General features: G+C 40.1%; 1 protein-coding gene across 1 annotated transcript in view; it reads left to right on the forward strand.

Moving 5' to 3' along the window:
• The first annotated feature begins 3,162 nt into the window (after positions 1–3,162).
• Positions 3,163–25,874, forward strand: part of RASGRP1 (RAS guanyl releasing protein 1) — a 44,356-nt gene continuing 21,644 nt past the window's right edge. Inside the window, exons 1-4 of the mRNA XM_074585007.1 lie at positions 3,163–3,773; positions 6,112–6,281; positions 22,384–22,489; positions 24,652–24,714. Of these exons, the coding sequence (XP_074441108.1) occupies positions 3,742–3,773; positions 6,112–6,281; positions 22,384–22,489; positions 24,652–24,714 (371 nt within the window). The 5' untranslated portion in view covers positions 3,163–3,741. The remainder of the gene's footprint in view (positions 3,774–6,111; positions 6,282–22,383; positions 22,490–24,651; positions 24,715–25,874) is intronic.

A 25,874-nucleotide genomic window follows, 5' to 3' on the forward strand; every position in this document is an offset into this window, starting at 1 on the left:
TTACTGACAACCCAAAGCACTCAAATAAGATTAGTCCGGTCTTCTTAATTCACCATCCCCTCTCTCAGTCCTATTCTTACACTTTCAGGTCCCATTCTGCAATCATAAGTATGAGTCTTATTGCCTCCCACTTATAAATGAAAGCTCGAGTTGTCCAAAAAATCACCCTAGAACACGCACCATTGAAGGAAGATATTTGTAATGAAGTCACAAAAACTAACACTGTTAAGAGATCACATTGCTTCAGAAAGTGGAACATTCCATCCCTAGACACTATGGCAAAGGTGTGTCAAGAGAAAAACAGCAAGAGAATTGCCACTACCATTTGGTAGTGAACCAAAACCTTCACTAACACTACAACTTTCTAAAAATAGAAATGTTTGAGAAATTAGTGAAAGCACCCAAAGCCTAGATCATCCTAATCAAAAGTTATGACCCAGGCTTGGAGCAAGACACTAGAAACGCTCTACTAGCTGTAACAGAAATCGACACTCACACCAACAAAAACTGTTCTAACAGCTACAAACTTTGATTATAACACAGAAGTATATTTAGATGATGCCTTAAATAGGGCTGTTATTCCTATCAGCTATACGGGATAGCCACACTTTTGGCTTATCATAGCTTAGATGAAAGAAGTTTTTTCATGTGCAATTGCTAGCAGGCCCTCACTGACAACAGCTTGTTAAATACAATGATTCTGATTACTAGCTATTTGCATGACGTATGTTGACTTTCCATACAGTGACTCTTCACGACTTTCCATGTGCTGTCCTTCTTTCCAACTATGTTAGCAAGATTTTCCGCTTTTCTGGACTTGCTTCCTACACTAGATTGCCTGGCTTGCCTTTCTCATGTTGTCTACTGACCCCAGCCCTTAGCAGATGCTCTGTCAGTGCCAAGGAACCTTCCCATTCACGATCCCACAAGGACTCTGAAAAGCTTTCAGAATCAGGTTGTGATTTTACAATGATCTATGCAGAACAGATCTAAGTGAAAGCTACTGGAAAAAAAACGTGGTCTTGCTCTTTTGCCATTATTTAGTTGTGGCAGCAGTTGAGCTAACAGGAGTGGGTGGTGAATTAAATAATTGACACTGTATGGCAGAACATGTATCATTTTTAGTTGGGTTGGGTTTTTTGCCATGATTAATTTTTGTGTGCAACTCACCATGTGGCTGTACAAACTCCACTAGTTGGCCCATTGTAAAGAGCAGGAACATGGACCCAGGAAAGATGGCAAGTTAAAAGAGCTTGAAGTAGGTATGAAAAAACAGCTTAAGAAAATTATTTTCACTCCACTTCAAGGCCAAGCTAGGTTTTTGGACTTGCACTAACTTGGAGGGAGAAAGGCACATCTTGCAGTACAACAGAACTTCAAAGATCCGGCTTGCTCTGAGGCAGTATGCTGGTCCCTTCACTTGGTTCCAATGGTAAAATCCAATTTATAAGTTACTATCGTTGTGAGATCTTCCAGGAATCTGAGCACAACAGTATAAAAACGCATCGTTGGTCATGTTCTCTTGGGAGCAATATGTCCCATCCTAGTCATCATCATCTTCCAACTCTGTTAGCGTGGCTCCTTTGGATCAGAAGTTATATTTTGAAGTAATCATCTACTGATTGAAGCTTTGAGAACAGCAGAAATATCTTGCCTTTCCACAGAGCAAATCTCTGATCCTCTGAGGACCCAAAACAGTCATGAATCTACTTTACAGTAGGAGGCCATTTCATCTGAAGAATGTCACATTCAAGGATCAGTACGTCAGAGTGCTGTGTGGGCACGTAAGTTACAATTGGATTGTCGTATGAGATTGTGTACTGTAAGATTTGCATATGGATTACCTTCTGACCACAAAGCTAGAGAGTATTCTTTCCGTCAAACCTCCATTTATTGGTGTGTGTATGCATGCACATGAACTTCTCAAGGAAAATGTGTTAAAGAAAGCAAAGATAGCTGGGATGTACTTCTCTGAAGTAGAATTCGGACAGGAGATTGACTTAACAATGTAATTGCTACAGATAAGAGCACAGACCATGTGGTCTGTATTCTCAGCTATATATTAATGTATTTGTATGCCTTAAACCACAGTGACCTTCAAGCTCTACGCGAGGAATGAGTTTAAAACTTACTCAGAAGAATATCACCTACTGAATCACTGATGCGATTTCCAGGAGTATGTAGGGTTTTTCCTTTTCCCTGGAGGTCTTCTGCAAAGCACAAGTCAGGTTGGCACAGCTCCTGTTCTGATAATGGTAGTTACAGCTGCCTCTGAGAAAACGCCAGTGAGCTGTGTCCGCTGCAAAGTTGATCATTTTGGAGACCTAAAGAGAAATGTGCCCTCATTGTTGGCAGAGAATTACTTTGAATACCTGAAATTTACCAGTTAGTCTTAAAATTAAAGAAACAGTTTATGAAAATTGTCTGGAGCTCAGTGTGAGGCATGATGGCATTATGGTGCCTAAGTGATTTTTTAGAACTTAAATTGAGCTCTCAAGCTGTTTGACAATGCAGCAGCCAAGGTGCCCTGTGACCCAGTACTTTTGTACTGCTCCGTTGAGTTTATTTCCCAACAAAAGACCATTTGGTCAAACTGTAAGTTACAGGATTTGGGGTGAGTTTGCCCATTTCGAATCTTCTGCCCGGTCATTTCTCCTCAGAAGTGACGGAGCTGTCAACGTTGAGTTGGAGGAGCTCTCAGAAACTGGTCGCTGTGCTACAAGGACCATGAAAACTACGGGCTCCCCTTTCCTTGCTCCGCGATTAAACTTGGAGGCACAGCGGGAGGTGCCGAATAAGCACAGGGGCTTTAAAAATAATAATTGTGAATGTGTCTCGGTTTTGTGCCCCTGCTCCATCGCTGGCTGCCAGCTGCGGAGTACCACGGCGGGGGGAGCCCGGTGCGTTCCTACCGAGCAGAGCCACCCGGGCACCTTCCCCTCAGGCCTCTCGCCAGACCCCTGCCAGCCGGGAGGGGGCCCGTCCTGCCCTCGGCCTCCCAGTCTCGAACCCACTCGCCAAGGCGAGCGCTCGCCAACCCCCCCAACGCCCCCCCGCCTCCCCTCGACACCCCGCCCCTCCGCCGGCCCTCGGCGAGACAGCCAATCAGCGCGCGCGGGTCCAGGCCGCGCGTGGGTCCACCCCACCCGCAGTCACGTACCCGGGGGGGGCCCGGTGGCGAGGTGTGCCTGCGCCGTGGCCCCGTTTGTCCCAGCGCTGGGCTGCGTTTGTCCCGCCCCGGCACAGGTGGCCCGGCGGCGGCTGGTCCCCGGCCAGCGGGCGGGCGTGTGTCTCGGCGGCCGCTGCCAGGCACACGCGTGAGCTCCGGCGGCTCAGCCCGCCGCGGGGAGGGGGCTCGCCCTCAGGGGAGGGCCTGCCCGGCCCGGCCCTGCCCTGCCCTGCCCGAGTTGTGCCGTGGAAAAAGTTGCGGCCGCTCTACAGCCCGGCGTCGTGAGCGTGTTTCGGTACCTGGTAAATCCGGTGGCTTCAGAGAAGAGCAGCCCGGCAGCAGCTCAGTACTTCCTTCTGCTGATAAGATCTTCGCTCGTCACGGGTGGCGGCTGCCGCCGCCGCTGCCCCACTTGAGTCTGTTTCAGGCTCTTCCCGAGGCGAGACGGGGAGCGGGAGCGCGGCGAGGCGGGCGGAGGCGATGCTCCCCCCGACCCCCTCCGCCCCGCGTCTCCCCGCGCCCTGCGCTGCTGGCGGAGCCGGCCGGGCGGCGGAGCCGCGGCTGGCGCGGACATGGGAACCTTAGGGAGACGGAGAGAAAACCAGTGAGTTCGCCCTTGCTGTTTTATTGCCCTGTTGCCGCGGCGTGGGGCAGGCGGCGGGTCCCGGGAGTGACCCCGGAGAGCGCGGGGTGCCCGCCTGGGGCGGCGGGGACGGGCGCGGTGCGCGGCCGCCGTGGTGCCCCCGCGGCGGGGCTGGCGTGGGCATCCGTGGGGCGCGGTAGTCGGGGCGGCTGGGGCTCCCCGGGGGCCGTCCGAGGCCCTCCCGGGTGGGAAAGGGAGGGGAAAAGAAGCGGGGGGGGCCGGCTAGGCGGCCGCCCGGGCTCCGGTTACCTGCGGCAGCGCCGGCGGTCTGCTCGGGGGGGAGGGGGGGCGCGGCGGGCGGGGAGCCGCGGCCGGGGCCGGCGAGCCAGGCTGGGTCCCTGCTGGCCGGGGAAGTGCCGCCTGACCCGGGGGCCAGTTCCCGAGCTGGTGGTTGGTCGTTTGTGGCTTCTTCCCCACCGCCAGATCGCGTGCGGTGGAAATGCGGGGTGCTCGTCGTCCTCCCCCCGCCACCCCCCCCAGCACAGCTTTAATCTATTTTTCATGTCAAGTAACTGCTGCAAGGGGATCTGTGCTAATGAATGGTTAGTTTCAGGCGTCTCACCGGCTGAGTTTTGCCTGTCCAGTGTTGCCAAGTCGGCCACAGTGTTATAGTAAACTTTTTTGGGGGTGCGGACACTTTAGTTTTTCTACACTGTGTCGCCAAGACCTACAGTATCTTCTGCTGTAACTCCTCCTTTATTACAACTGCATTGCTAGGGATCCTCTGCCCTGTGTTGAAGAGGCACTGAAAAAAGTTAGGAGAGGGGTTTAAGCTTGTAGAAAGAAACCCCTGAAAGCTGCTTGGGCCCTTGCTCTTTTTATTTTAGAACAGGAAGTCGGATCACAAAGCTAAGAGGGAAATTTAGAGAAAGGGGGAAGGGAAGAAAACATTCTTTGTGTGGCCACTGTCAGCTTAGGGATGGAGGAGCTGAGTGATGGTCACTGCCTCTGCAGGATCAGGCCCATATTTCCTGACTTCTTCCTGAAACTATGGAGGCCTGGGGTCAGTGTTGGGTTCTAAGCGGCATCATGTGCAGTTTTGTGGCTTTCTCAGCGTTCCAATGAGACAGAAATTTAGGATAAGGCTTTTGAAGATCACTGGGATGAGGTAGGGTCCAGTCTATCTTCATAAGGCACGCATATTTCCAACTTCATCCAGGAGTGCCTAACTTCATTCAGGGATGTTTGTGTTTTTACCTTCCCTATCTGTATGTAATGCATACTGGATATGTTTCTGTGCCTTTTCTTCCCACGACTGTCAGCTTTATTAATAAAGTCTTGCATAGTGTTCCAAGAAAAGCTGTATCAAGGTTTAAGATAGCGTCTTAAAGATGCTGGAGTCACTTGTTTAGGAAGACAGTGAAATGTAAAACGTCCCTGAAATAAACCCAAGTTGTATTGAAACAGCAGTGGTTGTTGTCCTTTTGTGAACTTTATGGTTACGCTCGCAAGTCAGATTTTGAACTGGTTCCTGTTATTTGCAGGCAAAAATCTTTCAGCACTTTTCATTGACATAGCAATGTGCCTATTTACTATTTCATAAAGAATTATGAACTTATATGCAAATAATGAACAGCCTATAATATTATCTGTAAACATACACATTCTTGAGCACTAAGATATTATATGATCAAAATACAAGCCTAAAACTATATATGTGCTTTATTTTGGTCTGTTTTACCTTTATTATTAAAAACATTAGCATGTATGCAACTATAAAACAACTTAGTAGGTAATAATAATATAGAGCAGGTGCAAATTAATATTTTTTTATTAAATTGTGAAATACTCCACTGTAAAGTTGTGCTGATATTTTGTTTGCTTAATAATAATTTTTCCAAATGAAATTAATAAAACTATTCTGGTGTTTTCCAATGTGTGTAATAGTTGATCATAGTTATAATTTTTTTTTCTCCTTTACTTTTGGTGGGCACGCAAATATGTGGTGGTAGATTACTGTATAACAATATTCCTGTTACATAGTTTGAGGAGTTTTTGTGTTTGTGCTGTAATCGTAACTCCCCAACAAAGACACAAGACTTCTGGTAATCTTGACAGATCATTCAAGGAACTCTATAACTGTGTGCTCTACAATCCAAATTTAGCAGAGGGGAAAAAAAAAAAGTCCATTACTGAGCAGTCTCTTTGGTGTACGTATTAAGTGGGAGGGTTATCTCTTAGAGCACCACTGTAGCTACAGGGAGTTAATTATCCTTTAAATCTCTCCTCCTTTCCCATGCAGTGTAAAATTTACCACTCCATCTTCTTGTATTTACTTCGCTATTGTGCTTTCTTTTAGGCAACCTGCCCAAGCATGCAGCACTGCCCCTGAATCAGCGCTTGAGCTGAAGCAGATCAGTCATTCTCCCAGCCTTTCAAATCTTGCCCAGGTCACAATGATGCCGTTGGGGCACTTAGCCAAAGGGGCCACTCTGGAAGATCTTCTTGAAACCTGCATTCAGTCTTTTGGTGAGTGTCTGGAGGTTTTTAGAATTGTATTAATTTGTTTATGTTCTGGCTACGTTTAGGTCACTTGCTGGTGAATTACAATGATTTATCAGTGGAGTAGAAAGGCGTAACTGAGAATTTTCTATACTGTAGATGATGGCATGTTTTTATAGGTTTGTGGATCTATTTATGCATGTGTGTATAATATATGCGAAGAGATTAGTGTGGCTACTGCTTTTTCTTGAGAGAATAAGACAAATGCCAGTTATTTATACTTCTATGTGTGCGTTTTGTTGTTCCTTCAAGCACCAATTTGGTAAAGTTTAGCAAGTAATCATTATATTTTGCATATTGCAGGAATATTCTCATAATGTGTGTAAATAACTTGTTTAATGTAAACATTTTGAAATAAGCAGGGCTATTTTTAAATCAGGCAAAATAACATTTGATTGCTTCTTGCATTATCAGTGTAGATTTAAAGTTGATTCTTTACAAAAGGGAAAGAATGCAAACAAAAATCACGGCTGTATGCCTTTTTGAGCCTATCAGTTATCCATTTGTCTTTTTACAGTAAGAATTGTAATATATGGACAAGCATGAGTGTTGCCTGAGACCTATATCCCTAGTTTCCTTTTCTAACTTTTTCATTCGTAAATGTGGGGTTTTTTTATAGTGTTAAAATGTGTTAGTACTGGAGTCAACACGATTCTGAATAATTTGCTTGTAAGTAGTGCATCTGTTTGTTAATGCTGTCTTTCAGTGCTATGAGCTGTTCATAAAGCATATGTGGCAATGTCTTAGTTGCAGAGTAGTCCTTATAAGTGTACTTGAACACCCACTAAGCTCTGAAATAATTAATCTATATAGTTAAATAGTAACACATAGTGCTGATCTAGTGATACAGCACATAAATACTGTATAAACAATGACTAATCTTTCACATTAATTGTAAATCTTTTTTTTTAACTTTAAAACCTACTAATCAGCATGTGCAGAGAAATGCACGTCTGAGAAAAGTTGATGAAACATGTAATTGTCAGTAACGTTTTGTTTCTTTTTGGCATCTTTTCTCCTCCATTTAATTATTGATAAGAACATATCCACTGAACTGCTATAAATCCCTAATTCCTAAACAAATGTTGATTCATATTCTTACAAGTTTTGGTTCACTGGGAGTGAGATAAGACATCTAAAGTGTGTGTAAGACCTTCATACAGTTTTAATATTGTGACTACTTGACCAATATTAATGTGCCCACATTTTTATGAAAAAGGTATTGTAAATATAACATTACAAAAATCTAGGAAAATGATTGCAGTGATTAATTTCAAGTAGTGTAGCTGAAACTCTGAATGGGAGGTTATTGTTGGCTTAATTATCTTAATACTTTTTTAATACTCTATGCATATCAGCATACACATGCTTATGTGTTCTCAGATTCCTGCGCATCCATATATTATAAGGACTCAGGTGACAAAGAAAAGCAAGTGTACCTGTCCAGTTCAGCTATATGTGTGTGTGAATCTTTCTAAAGGGTTTCATACTTCAGTTAGAAAATTTACCATAGCCCACTAAATAGGGTTTTCTTGGACCTTGACAAGTGGTATGTAGGTCTAGCAAAGCGAGTTGTGGTGCATCTGCAAACAATCGTAAACTCACTAAGGACTGCTAGAATTATGATGTGTGCTGCAGAAATTTAGACACGTCATTGGGCAATTCATAGTAGCATCTGTATTTGTACATCCTCTATGATATTATGCATGTTCTTAAGCTGTGTTGGAATTCCCCAGTAGGGTATTTAAATAAATTGTAAAGTGCAACTGTTACAACTATAGATAACCTACATAATGAAGTTCCTTACAGAAGGTTCTCATGGCTACCAACAAAAACACTGTGCAAAGTTCATTCACATCATCATGCCAATAAAGGAAGAGATAGAAAAAATTTAATCTGGGAGTTTGAGGAGGGGTGGGGGTAAGCAGAAAAATGGTGGGAAAAAAGCATGGTTGCTGAATGATTACAACTAAACTTGAGTGAGTTTCTTGCCATTTATAGTACTAAAGTAAAGCTATTACACTGTACTCTAATAGTTCTATCCATACTGATGTTATATCTTCAGTCTCAGATCTGATGACCAGTAATATTTTGTATATTATTCTAGAAATTCTTTATTGTATCTGAGCAAGTTTTATTCCATTATTAAAAATACAGAACCCCCCCAAGACATCAGCACAGATTTCCTTTGTATATTTTAAGTTTACTTTCTAGAAAAAGTGCTTGACTCATATGCTCTCTAGGGTTAAGGAGAACAATAGGCAGTAGACAGAGATGATAATGCATCACATTTCAGAATATATACTGCATCATGTTAATATTATACTGCACTTGCTAGTATTACATATACAATTACGAATACAATTCCTATACAAAGTGTGCAGCTGAATTTATGTTCCTAGACTCAATTATGCAAATTTGAAAAAAGCAACTCGTGTGTGGAAGAGGCTACTGTCAACAATGATATGTAAGGGGAAGTTGGCAGCCTTTTGCTATATATGCAGAAAATATCACAAGAAGGTCTAACCAAGAAGGCATTAAGAATTAATCCTCAATTACAGCTGTGAAGAACGCAAGTATAAATTATTTACCTTACAGTATGGATAAGGGGAAAAAATGAGAAAGGGGGATAAGCGAAGTTGAAGTTAAGAGTGAGAAGACTAAGCTTTGTCACAGTGCTGTAAATGGATTCCAGGGTGTTTTGTAGAAGGACAAGTTTTGTCCAGAGAGCCAAGTTAATCCAAGACCTGTGCTAAGGAGGCGAGGAACAAAGATTGGATCTTGGAGTTAGTGATATTAGTCTGTGGGTCTACAAAAGCGCTGGGTAGAAGATGACATTAGAATGTGGACAGAATAGTGTGAATTACAATGGTGGTGTTTTACCTGCTAATTACAAAAGCAGAGAGTTAGGAGGCCTTTATTTATTTATTTATTTTAGAAAAGACTAAAAGCTTATTCAGTGTAACTAACTTAAACATCTACTTTGGGATGATTAGTGTAAGCTCTTTCACCTCTCAAATTTGGTGTTCTTTAGCTTGAACTGGTGAACGATAGGCACATGCTTTAGACACAGAAACAGTGAACGTCATAAGAGGTAGCATGAAGTCATGTAGATGATCACTACATCTGAGAGATTGGCATTACACCAGTGTTTATTCAATAGCATGATGAGAGGGAGATGCTGAAAGTAGAGGTTTCTTCAAGTCCCATGAAAGGTTGCATCAGGATGAGCAAGATGAATCATCCTGCAAATGAATTGCTAAAAGCAAAGGCAACAGAAAAGCCAGGATGTAAACTAAGGGAAGAGTTCAGGAAAAATAGCGTGATAAGAGACTGAAGGCAGGAAGTGTCTTAAAAAAGGATATTGGTCCTGAGATTAGGAGAAGGTTTGTAGAGACTTGAGACTGCTCACATCAATTTAAAGAGGAGAGACTTGATTATATAGGAAAGTCAGTCAATACATGTTCTACATGACTTGGAAGATCTCTCAACATTATAAGTAGCTACAGTGTGCTGTTACTGCTATGATCTGGATTGACATGAGGAGCTGTAGAGCACAAGGAAATGCATTGCGTGTGATTGCTTTAGAAAAGAAGGGGAAGTGTAGCATGTAAGTGGAGCTAACAATATCTTTTAAAGATGAGAAAGTGATTGTGCGGAGAGAAAGAGAAGTCACAGTAGGGAAGTGGAGGAAAAGATAAATCAAAGAAGGGAGGAGAGTGCATAAGGAGGAAGAACAGGAGGTAGGGGTAAAATGATTGAAAAGACTAGAAAATACAGAGGCTGTAGAAAGGTTAGATTCAGTGAAAACTCCCCATCAGAGGGGTTAATTCTGAACAGAACTAATTTATTCTAAATTAATCTATTCTGGAGGAAATCTTCTTTAGTGACTGTGATTCTGGAGTGGAATTGTAAGTAGAAGAGTGACTTTAACTCCTTGAATCCATGTTTTTCCATTAGGTAGTATATAAAATGCCTGGAAAAGAAAAGAATGTACTTTCAACTGGCAGACAGTTCTCTGAAATTCAATACGGCTTTGTCTCCTACTTTGTCCCCAGTTGTAAAGATACTTATTCTATCAGCTTTGTCATTGAAATCAAAAAAGTAGGGTCTAATTTGCTGGTCCACGGCCATATTGACTATTTAATGCTGACAGTTCAGTAGAACACAGGAAGCATATGCTTAGTAGCACAGCCCTACTTCTTGCTAGTTCTTCTTATGGCAATCTTTGTAAGACTGCCTAAATCCATGTTAACATATATTTAGTCCAGAAAGCGTTACAGATCAAAGAGGAAAAATATGCCAGCAGTGCTCACTTCACTGGATATCTTAATTTATTAACTGTACATCTGCTAACTATAGAAATGAAATAATGATTGTTCATAACACTTTTGACCCTAGGCTATGCTCATGCTACTGTGAGCTTGATGTTTTGACTATGTGTTAGCAAGTCAGTTTTTATTCTAGCAGATATTTTTTTCTATTTGTATCATCACTATATGTTTCTGCATGGTAAGAGGTCCCTTTTTCCTTCCTTTGGCTGTAAGCGCCTATCTTTATCTTCTAAACGTACCTTTTTTTATCTTGAGTAAAGTTTAAGCATACTTATTATTTTAAACAAATATACCTTTCAAAGATTCAATTAAATATTTTTACATGCATTCAAGCTTATACACCATGTAGGGTCGGAGGGCCTTTTCCTTGCCCACACAAAACCTTTGTTTAAATTGTTTTTACAAGTGGTTTTTTACGTTATTGCAATCAGGGCAAAATGTATCTTCAGCATAGTGTCAATTTGCTATCTCCCTGCTTTGTCTGCAGTAAAGTCCTGAAGTGTTACTTAGAACTGCCTAACAAACAATTCTGAGAGTGCACTTGAAAGTCATGATTTATACAAACACTTGTGTCTTCCTAAAAGCATCTGAGGGTCATTTAAGAGCTGAGAAATCCCTAAAGTCTCAAAATTTTTGATGTTATGAAGGTATTTCTGTCTTTAGCCTTTGACTATGAGATCTTCTTCATTCGCCTCTTACATTTAAGTACTGGAAGCATGTTTACTGTAGCACACAGAAGACCTGTGCTTATCCTACAATTCAGGCACTTCAGTTACTGCTAGACAAGATGAGTGCTCAGTGGAAAAAAAGAAATCACGAAACACCATCTTTAAATGCCAGTCACCGTGTGTTATCTCTGTGTCTGGTTTCTTAAGAGAGCTGTAAGTAAAGGGCTTAAGGAAAGCAACCGGAATATTTCCTAGAGCCTGTAGCATAATTCTATGTGGCAGCTCAGCCATGATAAACTGTTTGCAGTAGAGTTAGTTGTTTATACCGCTATGTCAATCTTCAGTATGGAAAAAAATTAAAATGAGATTTAAACTCATGGCTACTACTTTTCAAAGAAGTTAAAAATCATAACCTCGAGGATTAGCAATGTTCTTAATAGAATTTATGTGAACCTAGTGCAATTTGCAACTTCTAATGGTCATAATACTCTTAGACAGCTAGGCCTAAGAGTAGGTTGTGATGTAAATTGTTCTGCAGTGTTTGGTCAGTGCTAAACTAGCGTGTTGCCTTAATGTGTGATAAAGTGAGATGTTTGTAAACAAACGTTAGAAATTCTGGAAACCACTTCCAGACTGATCAGGATGAAAGATGCCACGGAATTGTTTTGATAGAAATCAGAAATGTGTCGAAGGTGCTGGTGCTGGTTGCTCTTAGGTGCTAGCTGCCTAAAACTGTACAAGTTAATCATAGGTAACATTTTCTAAAATAAAAAGTAACTACATTGGCAGAGCTGTCTAGTTCTGTGAACTGATACTATTTTTACAGCTCACTTTTATATCAATATTGTGCAAAATTATATTGAGTCTTTAAAATTCTTTGATAGCCATAGGTAAGTATTGCATCCATTTTACAAACAAGGAAATAGAATTCACTCATTAGGAGAACAATAGCCATCTTCTCCTCTAAATTTTAAAGATTTATCCAGTTTTTACCCTTTCAGTTACCTAGAGAAACCCACTGTACTCTTAAGTACATTCTTTCTGTCTAGTTACAGAACTAGTAACAGTTCAACTACTGACTTTATCCTTCTACCAAATGTACCATATGCCAAATTCTAACAGAATTTTGACTCAAAAGTGTCTTTCAAGGCATACGCACACCCACAGAAGGCAACTTTGGTCATTTACTTTTTTCTGTTACATTTGCCTGAACAGTCATTTGGTTTTATCTCACGCTCCACAAACTTGCAGGGTTCCACCCACCCCCTGCCTCTGAAACCTGGGCTGAATGTTGGGTCTCCAGTCCCCCCAAAAGTAGTTAAAGTTTGTTCACGGTATTGTTCTGTGTTAAAATGTTGTTGATCATCGTGTGTTAAGTAATCTGGCTGCGATTTGGTCAAATACAGTGCAGAAACTTTAGTATTGCTTGGCAACAGAAACTACGTTAATGATCAATTAATGACATTGTGGGAACAGAAGAGTCATTACTGCTCTGTAGAATGCATGACATTGTGGGAACAGAAGAGTAGTTACTGCTCTGGAGAATACTAAGTGCTGTTTAGCTAACTATTAAAGTTAATTGTGATTGTACCAAAACGAAAATAGATTTCTTTATTAACCTGATGTCTAGGGAAAAATTTTTCCCAAAGGAACTTTAGATATCTTTATATTTATTTTAAACTTCTATTTATCTAATTTAACTTCAGTCTCTTTAATGTAATTTTCCGAAGTCAGGAAATAAGTAATAACAGAAAATGAAGAAAACTTAGACTTCTTGCTTTATAAAGCAGTCTCCCATTTACTTGTATTTACCACAGGGATATGACAGAAAAGTCTATCTTTATACCTCTAAATATAACTTCAGAAAAAACAATATCACTTTTATTTAGCAATGCAAAAAAGCTTAGATAGCAATAGAAAATAATCCATTCTCCTGAGAATGTTCTGTGAATTTAATTCTTTCTCCTTCTCAATCTAGGTATGAAATTGAAGCAAGAAATAAGTCACTTGTTCTTTAGGCTTCCCCATGCATTTTAATGTCTATGTTATTTGGTTTGGTTTGTGTGTGCTTTAGTGTGAAGTCTTTCAGTGTTTTGCTGTGTATTGCCAAGTGTGAAGACATATTTTTGTATTGTTTTAAAAAAGTCTGAAAAAGAAGAGGCTTCCCTTAGACTGTTATGTAGTTCAGTAGATCTTTCTGTTATGCAGGACAGGCTGGAGATTAAAAGCTAAGATAACTTTCTAAACATGATACCAGTTTTTTTTCCCCATTACTGAGGTGAGAAGGTCCAAGTGTAATAGTTGGCAAAAGGCAAAGATAAGAGGGTATCTAATGGGAGCTATTAAGATTACACTATCATTGGAGATGACTTCGGGAATCCCTGAACACTGCAGTTTTAATACTCAACTGTATATAGAGGTCATGTTAAGAAAAATGCAGGACCTTGTGCCACCTATAATGTGATGAAAGATCATTTAGAGATAATGCTGCAATATCTTTCTTTCGAAATACGGAACTCCTCTGGCAGTTCCTTTCTATTTTAACCTTTACTTTTTTTTTTTTTTTTTTGAAAAAGGTTCACCTTCAAAGTATTCACTTTGGGCATGGGTGAGATTGTCTTCTCCCTTCCTTCAGGAGAACCAGTTATGTTTAATGTCGATCTCCAGTATGTAGTGTTACTCTTTTTAAAGTATACGTTAAAAACAAAAACAAAACCAAAAAACTTGTTTAGGTTGAATGACATAGAAAATTATCAGATAACTTTACTAATAATATTAAGAAATGCCCTGCAACAGTACTTTGGACACATAAGCTCTGTGCTAGACCAACTGATACAATGGGGTCAATAAAGCTTACACTTGAACACACGTGGAGTTGTTTCTCTGATGAGAATTTGGCACACTGCAGCTAGCTCAAATCAGCAATTGGGGAGCTGCTTCTGTATGCAGATATTTGATAGTGCTACCTGGTGATTAGGTATGTTTTAAGTTTCGAGTGAAGCTAGAGGGTTTTTTTGAAACTTTGGTTCTTTTGTCCATGGTGAACAAGAGATGTTTCATCAGCCAAGCATCCACCTCAGTGGGATGGGGGAGAGAATTGGAAGGGTAAAAGGAAGAAAACTCGTGGGTTGAGATATAGGCAGTTTAAGTTAAAAAAAAAAACCAAAAAAAAACCAAAAAAAACCAAAACCAAAAAAAACCCACACCCAAAATACAACACCAACGATCATAAAACCCAAACAAAACCAAGATAAACATGTGATGTGAAAAACTCTAATTGCTCATCACTAGCCAAGTGATGCCCAGCCAGTCCCTGAGCAGCAGCAGCCCTGGCAAACTTCCACCCAGTTCTTATCGCTGAGCACGATGTGATATGCTATGGATTGTCCCTTTAGCCATCTGGGGTCAGCTATCCTGCCTCTGTCCCCTCCCAGCTTCTTGCCCACCCCCAACCCACTTGCTGGTGCGGCAGTGTGAGAAGGCATGCCCCAGCTGCTGGGTTAGAAGGTAGTTTGCCAGAAAGTCTGTAAACACTAATTCCAGAAATATATCTAGAAGCTAGAGCAAAGACTAGGAAGCTGAGGTGTGTAAGGCAGGGAAACCTGAAACAGTAAGTCATAAATATTAGAGCAGGAGTAGATTGGAGCATGCGTCAGTAATGAAAACCAAGGCCAGGAACTGAGATCTAAGCGATCTGCAATATCTTCAAGTCCCTGAGAGGAAAGCAGCTTGGTGTCTGATAGTCCCTTACTGTTTGAACCTTTGGACGGGGCTGACTTCGTGCTTCCTTGGATCTGATGACTGGCTGCCCCAGCACCAATCATGCCGTTAGAGAGAAGCTTATTATAAAACCCTGCAGTTGTGGGATGAGTAAGGGCTAAGCGTGCAGCTGGGTTCAGTGGTCCCATAGTGATACCAGCCTCAGAAGTTTCTGATTCTGTTCTGGGAGTCTCATTTGTCTTATCCATCAGTGGTTATGCCAGCACAGCTGTGTTGCCAGGCATTGCACTCGAATTATTCAAGAGTTGCTTGCAACTCAAAAGCTGCACGTGGCTCCAGTATCATGATTTAAAGCTTTGAAAAAATCTTGAACGCTCAAATTACGTTTGTAGGCTTTGGAGAAAAAGACTATTTGATTAAAAAGTTCTCATCTAAATTTGCTCAAATCAATATTTTAAACATGCTGTAGAACAATGTATGGGGGGGTGGTGTTAACTTTTTGTCTTGTTCTGTGTACTTGATCTGAATTTCCAAGGCTAATGGAATGCTTTCCACCCACATTTCATTTGGTTTCTCTCGAAGTACATTTTAATTTCTCAAAATCATCCCATTTCCCCTTGACAAGAGCTTTTATCTTCTTGTTTTCATTTCAAAGAATTACCCACCCAGAGCTCTTTCTGCAAGATGTAGCTTTCCAAAAGCTGTTTCTGAGAGAGAGTAATGGCTTTCCCTTGAGGTTTTTCTCCCCTAATGTTCCCTACCCTCACACAGAACAGTCTTATTATCCTTTTTGGATGCATATTAGATTCACTTGTGTCTTGGATATATCTGTATATCTGCATTGTTAATGAGTATTTGGAGGAACAGCAGTAGGTCCTTGTTGTCATCCCCCCATTCTGTAGGGAGTTTGAAGGGGGAAGCAGACTTGGAGAAAGTCAAGTTTATAGGGTCTCTTCCAACATCTGTGTTTGTTTGACTTGTTTAGGGTTCTGTTGGTGTGGGATGGATCACAAAGTAGTATGATTCTTTCCTCTCTGGAAAATACTGATTTGATATCATTTTCACTTTGGAGTTTTTCCTCCTAAGACCAATTACATGTGTAAATAAATTTATGTATGACTCAATAGTTACAAGCATGTATGGACAATAAGCCAATTTAAAAAAACATAAAAAAAGAAATAAGCTTTAGGCACAATTCCCTGAGTATTGCGGTGCTGTCTGGTAAACATTATAGCATTCTTGTTGCACGAGGGGAACCACCACCATCCTGTATAGAATTAAATGTAAGTTGGAGAGCTCAAGACTCTACCTGCTTTCTGCTGCAGTGAAAATTAAAACAGTCATTCTTTTACCTAATTAGTGTGTCATCTTTGTAAGGACATTGTAATTAAGTTATGTTATTTCTGAAAGATATTAAGCGCTTAAAATAATGATCTGAAATAAAGAAAAATTCACTAAGGACAAGTACGAAGTTCTACAATTATGGTAATCGGTGGTAAAAACAGTATGGTGAAGTCCTTGATATACAGCATTTCTGCAGAAAAGGATCTCAGCGTGAAGATGGGTTTTTAAACTGAAAATGGTTTAATGATATCGTACCACTGCAGAAACTCTAAGAAGATAAGCATGTGCATAGAGGGATGTGTGTGCTTATTTTTATTTTTTAATATATACACATTATAAATGCACATTTACATTTATATAAATTTTATATATGTATTATGTACAGGATATTAAAAATAATATTATAACTCTGATGCTAAGACCTCCTCTGGAGTACTGTATTCAGGTTTGCTTCATAAAGGTGCAAGCTGCAAAGGGTTCAGAAAAGGACATCAAAGTTGAGCAGAGATCTAGAAAACCTGTCTTCTGAGGAAAAAAAATTGGGTGTTTTCTAGCTTAGGAAAGAGATGAGTGAAGCAATCCTTAAATAGAGAAAATATATTGATAAGGGAAAGAGAATGTTTTTTCTGTCTGCTGGGGGCCAGGCATAACGGGTTTAGGCTGCCCAAGTCACATGAAGTCTTTGATTAGACAGGAAGGAGAACTCTAGTGAAGGAGAAGCTGAAGTGCTGGAATAAATCACCTACAGAGGCTATCAAATCCTCATCCCTGTAGAATTTTAACAACAAATTAAACTGGTTCTGAAGCATACTGGCTTTGAGAAAGCTGATTCTGCATTGGAGCAGGGGAATAGAGTACATTAGCTCCTAGCTCTGATTTCTGTCATCAACTGAGCTTTCAGCTGTCATTAAAAAATAAAGGCTATTTCTAACTCAAAAAGTAAACACCCTAGTCTAAGTTGAATCTGCTTGGTGCCCCTCAGTGGTGGTGTCATAACTAAGGGGCAGGATGGTGGCTTCTTATGAATCTGATTCTGACCAAATGTGATCAATTTATTGGAGCTAAATGACTGCCTCTGATACAGGGGACCAAATTCTAAAGCAGCAATAATAAGCCTGTAGGAAGAAGACTACTATGTGTGGCGTAAGGTTTAAACTGAAGGGGAACAGTGTTTCCTATTTGTGAAGGGAGGTTCCAGGAAGTATCCATGAAATACTCGAAATATTTTGTTCCATTTTGGTTGCTTCTACCCGTTCCAAGGTTATCTTGTAGAACTGCACCTCAAGTATGGGGCAGAGACATTGACTTATGTCTGTTTCAGTTCAGTCACTAAGCCCTAGCATGTACTTCTACATGTACCTCCATATTTCATACATGTCTGTGTGTTTCATCAAGGTCTTTGAGACCTTAAGAACATCAGTTCCCCCCGTTTTCAAATCACACGCTGCTTTAATAATCTTTGCAGACATCCCCACACCATCTTCTTTCAGCCACCAGAAAAAAAACAACCACTTTACATAAATCTTGAAGCGTTCTATGTAGCACACCAGTATAGCAACCCATGACTTTCAGCTTTGCATTTAATAAGACTGCCTGGCAATTGCTTGATGCTTTCTTGCATTGCATTATTTGGTGGTACTTTTGATAGCCACTGGAAGACTTAAGGGAGTTTACAAAGAGTTTTTCATGTTCTTAGTAGCTTAGTCACTGATCACATGGTATCAGTGCTCTGTGATTCACTTCTGATTCATTTCAAGCTGTACACTAGGTGATAGAGTTGGAACCTGCTTATGAAATAAAGACAATGGTTATGAAATAAAGGCCTCAGACCTAGAAAAGCTAGCTTTTCTTTCTTGCAAAATTCAGTTCAGTTAAGACATCCTTGGCATTCTTCCTGTTGCCTTATCGTTGCGCTCACGAGTGGGAAGGTCTCAGTACAACATCTTGTCTATTGAACATACTCTTTCTGTTAAGTATATTTACCGCAGGCTTGGTGGTCATCAGGACATCGTGAAAAGCAGGCAGTTTGCTCTTAAAGCCTTGCTTACTGGCTTTTGAGTGCTTTGATTCTTTCAACTATTCTAGGAACAAGTGATACTTCAGTTATTTCTAAATCACGGATTACAGGGAGCCACCATTTGGATTGTGCAATGGAGTGGCTGATGGGCTTAGATTAGGATGTTCTTGCCCTTGTGTGTTCTGATTGTCACATACGCAATGGAACTTTTGTAATTGTAGTTTTTAGTGGCTTTGTGTTACTACATAGATAATAAAATATTTAGCCCTAAATGTCTTTGTGCTTTCACTCATGTAGTTAAATACTGGAAAAGTATATTCAACTCCTACTTCCTTGTTAAAAACATCTTCGTACAATAATGGCACTTACAGGAGGAAAAGCATGTAACCAGTGGGTTATTTGTATCTTGCTGCAGTGAAACAAAGCTAAGGCTTATGCAGTATTTTGCAGCTTTCTTTAAGGTAAATTGACTAAGTGAAACACACCCATTCCACTTTATTTAGTATTCACATAGTGGTTTTTGCTCAGCAGGGTGTGTGGTTAGAAACAGGTATACAAACGGAAATGAAAATGAGTCGCAGCAAAGTTTTAAAACAAACTGCTGGAGGTTCAAGAGACGGCTGCAGAGGCATTCAGAGACACTTGCAACACTGTCAGAAAAGCCTTCTTATTGGCTCCACCATTTGCACAAAGGTAGTTTACCATAACTTTTGTTACTTCCTTACACACAGCTCTGTTTAACAGATGAGCTCTCTGAAAAGAAGTGACCTAGTGGGCAGAGGTGCGAAAGACCCAATGACAGTTCTGAAACCCAAACTGAGCTGGAGTCTCTTCTCACCTAAGGGCCGTTTTTACCAGTTTAACTCCACAGAGTTTTTTGAATTATGAATTTGTGAAATACAAATGGAAGAGGAATGAGACTCAGTATTTTTCTTTTTAGTAACATTTGCCATATCACGGTGTATGCACTTGAAAAGTGCTTCCTTTTAAAATTGGGCAGGAAGGTGACGTTAACTATTTGATACTGCATGTGTTTGTAAAATTGTGTGCTGCTACAATTCCATGCAGGCTTGCTGTTCAGTGCTGAACTGTACGGGGAACCTTAAGAACTTTTGCTGTAAAGTGTTTATTTTGGTTTTTGAATCATCACTAATACAATGTTTTTCTTTGTGGAGATGAGCCTTTTAGTTGGGTGAGAGAATGGATAGCACAAAACATAGTACTGCTTTAATGCGTGCAAAATAATTGCATGTCATCATAATGAAGTCTATCTCTGTTGTGCGATAATTAGGTCTGGATGTTGTGAAGCATAAATGCACCTCTATTATGCAAGAAAATACCATAAATGTGGTTGACCTAATCACTACTAGTAGGGAGCATGCTGTTTTTCTCTGTGTCTTTGTAAAATGGAAAAGGGACCTTCTAGAGGACAGGAATTCAATCTGGAACCAGGTGCCAGGTGGTACCTGTGTTATGTTGTGGCAGAGGGTTTTGGAATACACACGGAGGAGAAACTGCTAGGAGAGTCAATTATTTGCTCTCTTTGTCAGCTGGAGATGATCTATACTGAGCACTTCTGAAAAGCTGGTGATTTAATTACAGCTGTATATACTTAATAGTATGTGTGCACATAACCATTTGGCTTCCAAGTTAAGCATATATTGAACTGCTTTTCTGATTAAACAAGAGCTGTTGGATGGAGGCTCTGGCAGAACACCAAGTTTTGTAAAATAGATGAAAATTGATACAGGCGTCTGTGTGCAAGAGTCTTCAGGTAATGAATGAAATTATGTGAGAACATGAACAAGGAAATCATAAACTTCAGTTCATGCTATAAAACTGAGAACTTGTAGTATAAGTCAAAAGGCAGCTCAAGAACTTTTAGTTACTTGGGGTCTATACTGCTTTCATTTATGGGGCTGTAGGACAGGCAGACTTTTCCCTCGCCCATATCACTGTGGATAGAATTGCTCCTTACAATTTAAGCGTAACTACAGAAGGTAGAGTCAGAAAATGGTCTCTGATGTTTGCTGTTGAAGATCACCTGATGCATAAAGTTGTCATTCTGGGCTTGATAGTGCTGAGTGGGTTGCTGCATGTTCACGTAGGCTCTGCCAGAATTTACTGATCAGGATTTTTCTGCTTGTCTTGCCTGACAGTCTGGCTGTAGTAAGATATTTCAAGACTGTTTATTGTAATGAGTTTCCTCCAAACCAACTATGCTTTTGCTAGAAGAATGGAGTTACTCACACCAGGTATGATACCCAGCACATCCTCTGCTTTCAGGGCTTCAAACAGTCAGCTAAAACAATAACTTTGCTTGTAAACTACAGACCTAGGCTGTTCTGAGTTGCCTTCCCACTCAACTACACCTACTCTGCATGAAATAGAGTCAGCCTGTCTGCCAGCTTAAACTAAATTTGATGGAAGGGTGGGAATCTCAAATAATTGCTTGTGTAGAAGAGAGACATCCAGGTGGGTGCCCATGTTGGTGTAATGTCAGCTGTGTGAGCCCAGCATTGGTTTGACTGGATCTGCTGCCTGTCCAGTTGGCCTGGGTTCAAGCACAGCATCTATTGCTTTTGTGTGGCTGATAGCTTTGAGCACGAGTGAGGAGTTCTGGTATTGTTGTGGGGAAGAGAAGAAAAGGACTTTCAGGGGAGAGTGTAGTGATAAAGGGCATGAATTTGTGGAGAGAAGAATAGAAGAGACAGATCTAGAGGAATTCAGGCTTTATTAGTTTTACCAAAGACCCTATTTATTGTTCAAAAGGAAAGGGCTGGGCTTTGGGGTTCTCTCTTCACATTTGGTACCTTTCTGTAGAAGGGCATGGAAACTCTAGCGCAATGACTAACGTGGATTATATTGTTTTGCAAATGGGCTAAGTTTTAATGTTCCTTTTGGTGTTATGCAATTTAGTATTTCCACCCTGCCTCTAGTAATAGATTTGCAGCACGTGAAATAGTGTCTGTTTCACCTGTCTCTTCCATTTTGCCTTACTATGCATTGCTTCTGTGTATTGTTCCTATTATTGCTGCTTTAAGTAAGTGATATTTATCCTCGTAGAGGAGAGCATATTTAAAATTATTCAAAAAGGTAAATTTTCTTCTGTGTTTGAACGGGTGTCTAATTCCAATTCAAGCTACTTAAGTTCACTCATGGCAGGCTGTAGAAAAACATTACCTGTTAATATTTACAAACACTTTCACTACTGTGTTTGTTACAGAAATGGAAACTTTTTAAAATATTCTGCTACATTTGATGTCCTTGATCTTTTCTGAATATGGAAAAAAAAAACCTCTCAAGACCCAGAAGATAGATGTAGTCTAAAAAACCTACTTCATGTGAAATCCTTGTAGCGCATAGTTCCAAGGAATGTGTTAGGACGTTTAGGTACACCACCAGGAGTATGCATAGGTTGACCTCTGGGCTTCTGCATATGTTATATGTCATTCCGTGCACATCTAGGTATAGATCCCAACCTGTGCATGTACTTTAGTGTCACGTATGTCAGCTGTACAAAAAACCTCACAAACACTTCAGAGTATTGCCATTCTGTTTGATAAGCCCAGTCATGCCGCTGACTGACCGGTATGGATCAGTAACTGAATTCTTTTGCTCCGCAATTCATTAACTTGTTTCAAAGGTTATACTCCTCTGCCTAAAGCTAAGCATTTAAGTGCATTGCTGGTCCAAGATCATTATGTATAATTATGTGGATATTTTGAGTGCTTTTGAGACACACTTGCTTTTTTTGCTTGCCTTTTTTAGTTTTGGTAAGGGTTTTCCAAATCCTGGTACTGAAATATAGCTGTTGTTATATAGCTCTCATCAGAACAATGATGAGCTTCCTAAGTTACTGCTGTTTTTTAAATAGTGTAGGTCAACAGGCCTGATTAGAATTAATATTCTGGAAAAGCCTCTTGCAAGTTGTTTACCAAAGGTGTACTGAGATTTCAATATGAATACTCCTTCTTTTTTTTCAGATTTAGAAGGAAATGCATATCAAAACAACCAGCTGCTAAAGATAATTCTGGCTATGCATCAGTTTATCATCTCCTCTGCAGACATGCTCCAGAAACTCATTGATCTATATCCTTTGTAGTATTCGCCTGCTCTTAAGGTAATATTAGATAGCTTGACAACTTTGAAATGGGTAAGTAGAGGATATTTAATCAATGGGAGTATTACTGTTCCACTAATTAAACAATACACTTGTTCTTTTCAGTTTTTGGTGCTATAGTGTGTTTTTGTTTGGTTTAGGGTTGGGGTTTTCTCTTTGCCTATTTGGTTTAGTTTGTCATCAAAAGAGAAAAAGATGGAACTCCAATTCAGATTTTAAGTAGGATAAATCACCCTCCATTTGCCATGGAGGGAATACCTAGCAGGTGCTAGGTTAATGTAGGCACCTCAGTTAGGTAGAGTGAACCTGGGCTTAAGTTTCCGATCCCTTTCTCTCTCTTTCTGTCCTCCATACAAGTAGAAGAGCAAAGAACAAAAGAGTAATTTTTGAAAATATTCTGATTGTATCATCTGGAGATGAAAACTTTCAACAAATATTATTTCTCACTCACACACTCAAAATTATGATGCAGTGAAATAAATCATAAGCTTTTCCTTCCTATTTGTTCCCATTTTGAACTGGCTGGTGGGACTTACACATGTGTGTTTCAGGCTCATTAGATTTTTTACAACGAGGCTACTAGATCAAATTGGCAATACTAGCCTTTCTTGGGAGTTTTTAATTGAGGAATATATTAACTGACTTCTTAGCTTTACAGATGTTTACTCCTAATTAGATGAGCACATTACAGGAGTAGCAGACCTGATGTGCTAAAAATCTCCAGCCAATTTTAGTACAATTTGATTTCGATAATAATTTCTTCTCCCAAACTCTGTATCTTATTGGCTTTTAAAAGCAGCATCATTTACAACAGAGCTTTACTGTAGTGGTGGATTCTGGGTGTCCTGCTGCTTTTCTAACCACAAGTGTTAGATCAAGCGTACTAAGCTATAACTGTGGTGTAGTGTTGCATTTAAATTAGGCTCATGTACTCTTTGAAAATGGAACAAAGTGATTGCTTGCATGTTTCTGAGAAGTAATGCATTCTACAGTCAGAGAAGTGATCCAAACTTATCAGACGTGCATATTTTCTAAGCTTGGTTTTTGACTCTGTGTATAGCTCCCTGTAAAGAGATTGAAAGGTAAAGACCATTTTGGATGGATCAGATAGTCTGGGTTCCTGTATTTTGAAAACCCTTGCAAATGTCCTAGTTTCACCATTTTCCATCCCCAAAATTATGTGAGTGATTTTACAGGGCTATGAGGGATCTGAAAGCCATCTAACTTCAGACATTCAGTTTGGGGCCCTTCAAAATATTTGGGAACTTACTCGCACCTCGTTACTTCTATAGTCAGCCTAATTTAAGCACTTAATATGGGTGCTTAAACTGTGGATGGTATGTCCCCTCAGCTGTGGCAGATTTAGGCTGCAGTTAATTTCAATCAGATTGTGGGAGGATCCACAAGGTGTTTTCATTAAATTATGTTTTTTAGTACTGAAAATACATGTGTAATCTACAGAAGAAGAATCAAGGTATGCATAATACATTTTCCAAATGGATTTTCAGTGTCTTCAAAAGACATTGTCTACAGTATCAAAATATGTTTTATAGAGCTAATAGACTAAAAGTATTGGTATTTCTTTCCAGTTATCACAGCAAGTCAAATGAAAACTGTCACGGAGTTAGAAAGGTGAGGTTAGCAAGGAGAGGCATTTCACATTTTTCACTACCATTGTATACAACTGGTTATGTTTAAAAGAAAATAGCATCTTTTTTGGAAAAGCTCCAATGAATCGTACTTAACCAAAAAGGATTTCTTCATAAAAGCAGTACTTGATAAATTTGGTATTACTGTTTAAAATTTTAGTGAGATGTGCAAGTGCATAAGATTTATTAGAAATTTTGAGACATGTCGCAAAGAAATATAGGTAGAAAGCAGAATCGTTTCAGTACTTAACACTACTCAGTACTTGGGCAGCTACATCAGTATTACTTATGGTAGTTATATTTACAATAAACTTTTGCTAATGATCTTGGAATATACTTCGTATACACTCACGTAAAACCCTAATCTGATATTATATGCCATCAGTAGAATGATTCCTACTGTTTACAGGTAGGGAAGTATCAAGCATGTCGCATTTCATATCATACGTGAATGGATGTGGTTTTCCTTAACGCTTTTCTACCTATCTTAATGCTTTAGAAAATAAATCTTCCGTTCTGTGTGTAAAGATATGCTATTTTGTGAGGTAAGAATATTCTTGCGTGATAGCTATTACTCTGCAGCTATCCATGTGCCATATGTAGGAATGCTTTTCCATACCTTAAGCTGACATTAAAAAGAGAAACAGCTATACTGCTTCCATTTTTCAAGGTTCACTTTAGCAGCTTTACAGAAAAAGACCCTATGGGCTTTGCGCGCATCCATTGAAGTCAGTGCGTGAATTGTTGGGTCACAGTTTTGAACTGAGTCTGTGTGAATGTGTATCTTAAACACTGGTGAAAATTGACAGTGCTCAGGAATTCGTGGCATTGTGTCTAATAGTATTATATAGATCCATTAAAAAAAAATGAAATGGGATATTGCAGCTATTTTCATATTAAGCAAAACTGTTGTATTCAGTAGGTAATTCTACTTCGTAATTCTAAGTAGTCAATTGCAATGATCCTGGATCACTTTTTTTTTAATTAAGTATGGTAAAGTTTGATTTCTCAGTTTAGAGAAAACTAATAGATTAGCGTATGATATTTCTTTTTTACACAAAATGGGAAATAAGTAGTAACATTTAGGAGTTTTAAATGGTGATTTTATTATCTCAAAGCAGATTATTGGTTAGGTCAGAATGCTTTTCGTATTATGCGTGATCTGGGAACATTTTTGCTTCTGGGCAAATTCATACATACTTGCATTCATAAGAATGTGCATTTCCATTTTTCCAGCAAGCACAGACTTTTACATGCATGGGTGTATTGGGTCTAGCTGGGATGGAGTTAGCGTTCTTCATAGCAGCCCCCATGACGATGTGCTTTGTGTCTGTGAGTAAAACACACCAACATTTTCGTTCTTGCACAGCGTCTAGACTTTCTGTTTCTCACTCTGCTGCGCCCCCCCCCCCCAGAGAGTAGGCTGGGGGTGAGCTTAAGAGCTTAAGGCTGGGAGGGGACACAGCTGGGACAGCTGACCTGAATTGCCGAAAGGCGAGTTCCATGCCATATAGCATCATGCTCAGCAATAAAAACTTGGGGGGTAGTCATTCCAAAATAGCTGTTGCTTGGATACGGGCTGGGTATCTTGTGGGAGATGGTGAGTGAGTGCCTTTGCATCACCTGGTTTGTTGGTTGGTTGGCTGGCTTTTTTCTTTCATTCAGTTATTAAATTGTCTTTATCTTGACCCACACGTTTCTCTCA

Source organism: Larus michahellis, chromosome 4, assembly GCF_964199755.1.
Source record: "Larus michahellis chromosome 4, bLarMic1.1, whole genome shotgun sequence".
Lineage (NCBI taxonomy): Eukaryota > Metazoa > Chordata > Aves > Charadriiformes > Laridae > Larus > Larus michahellis.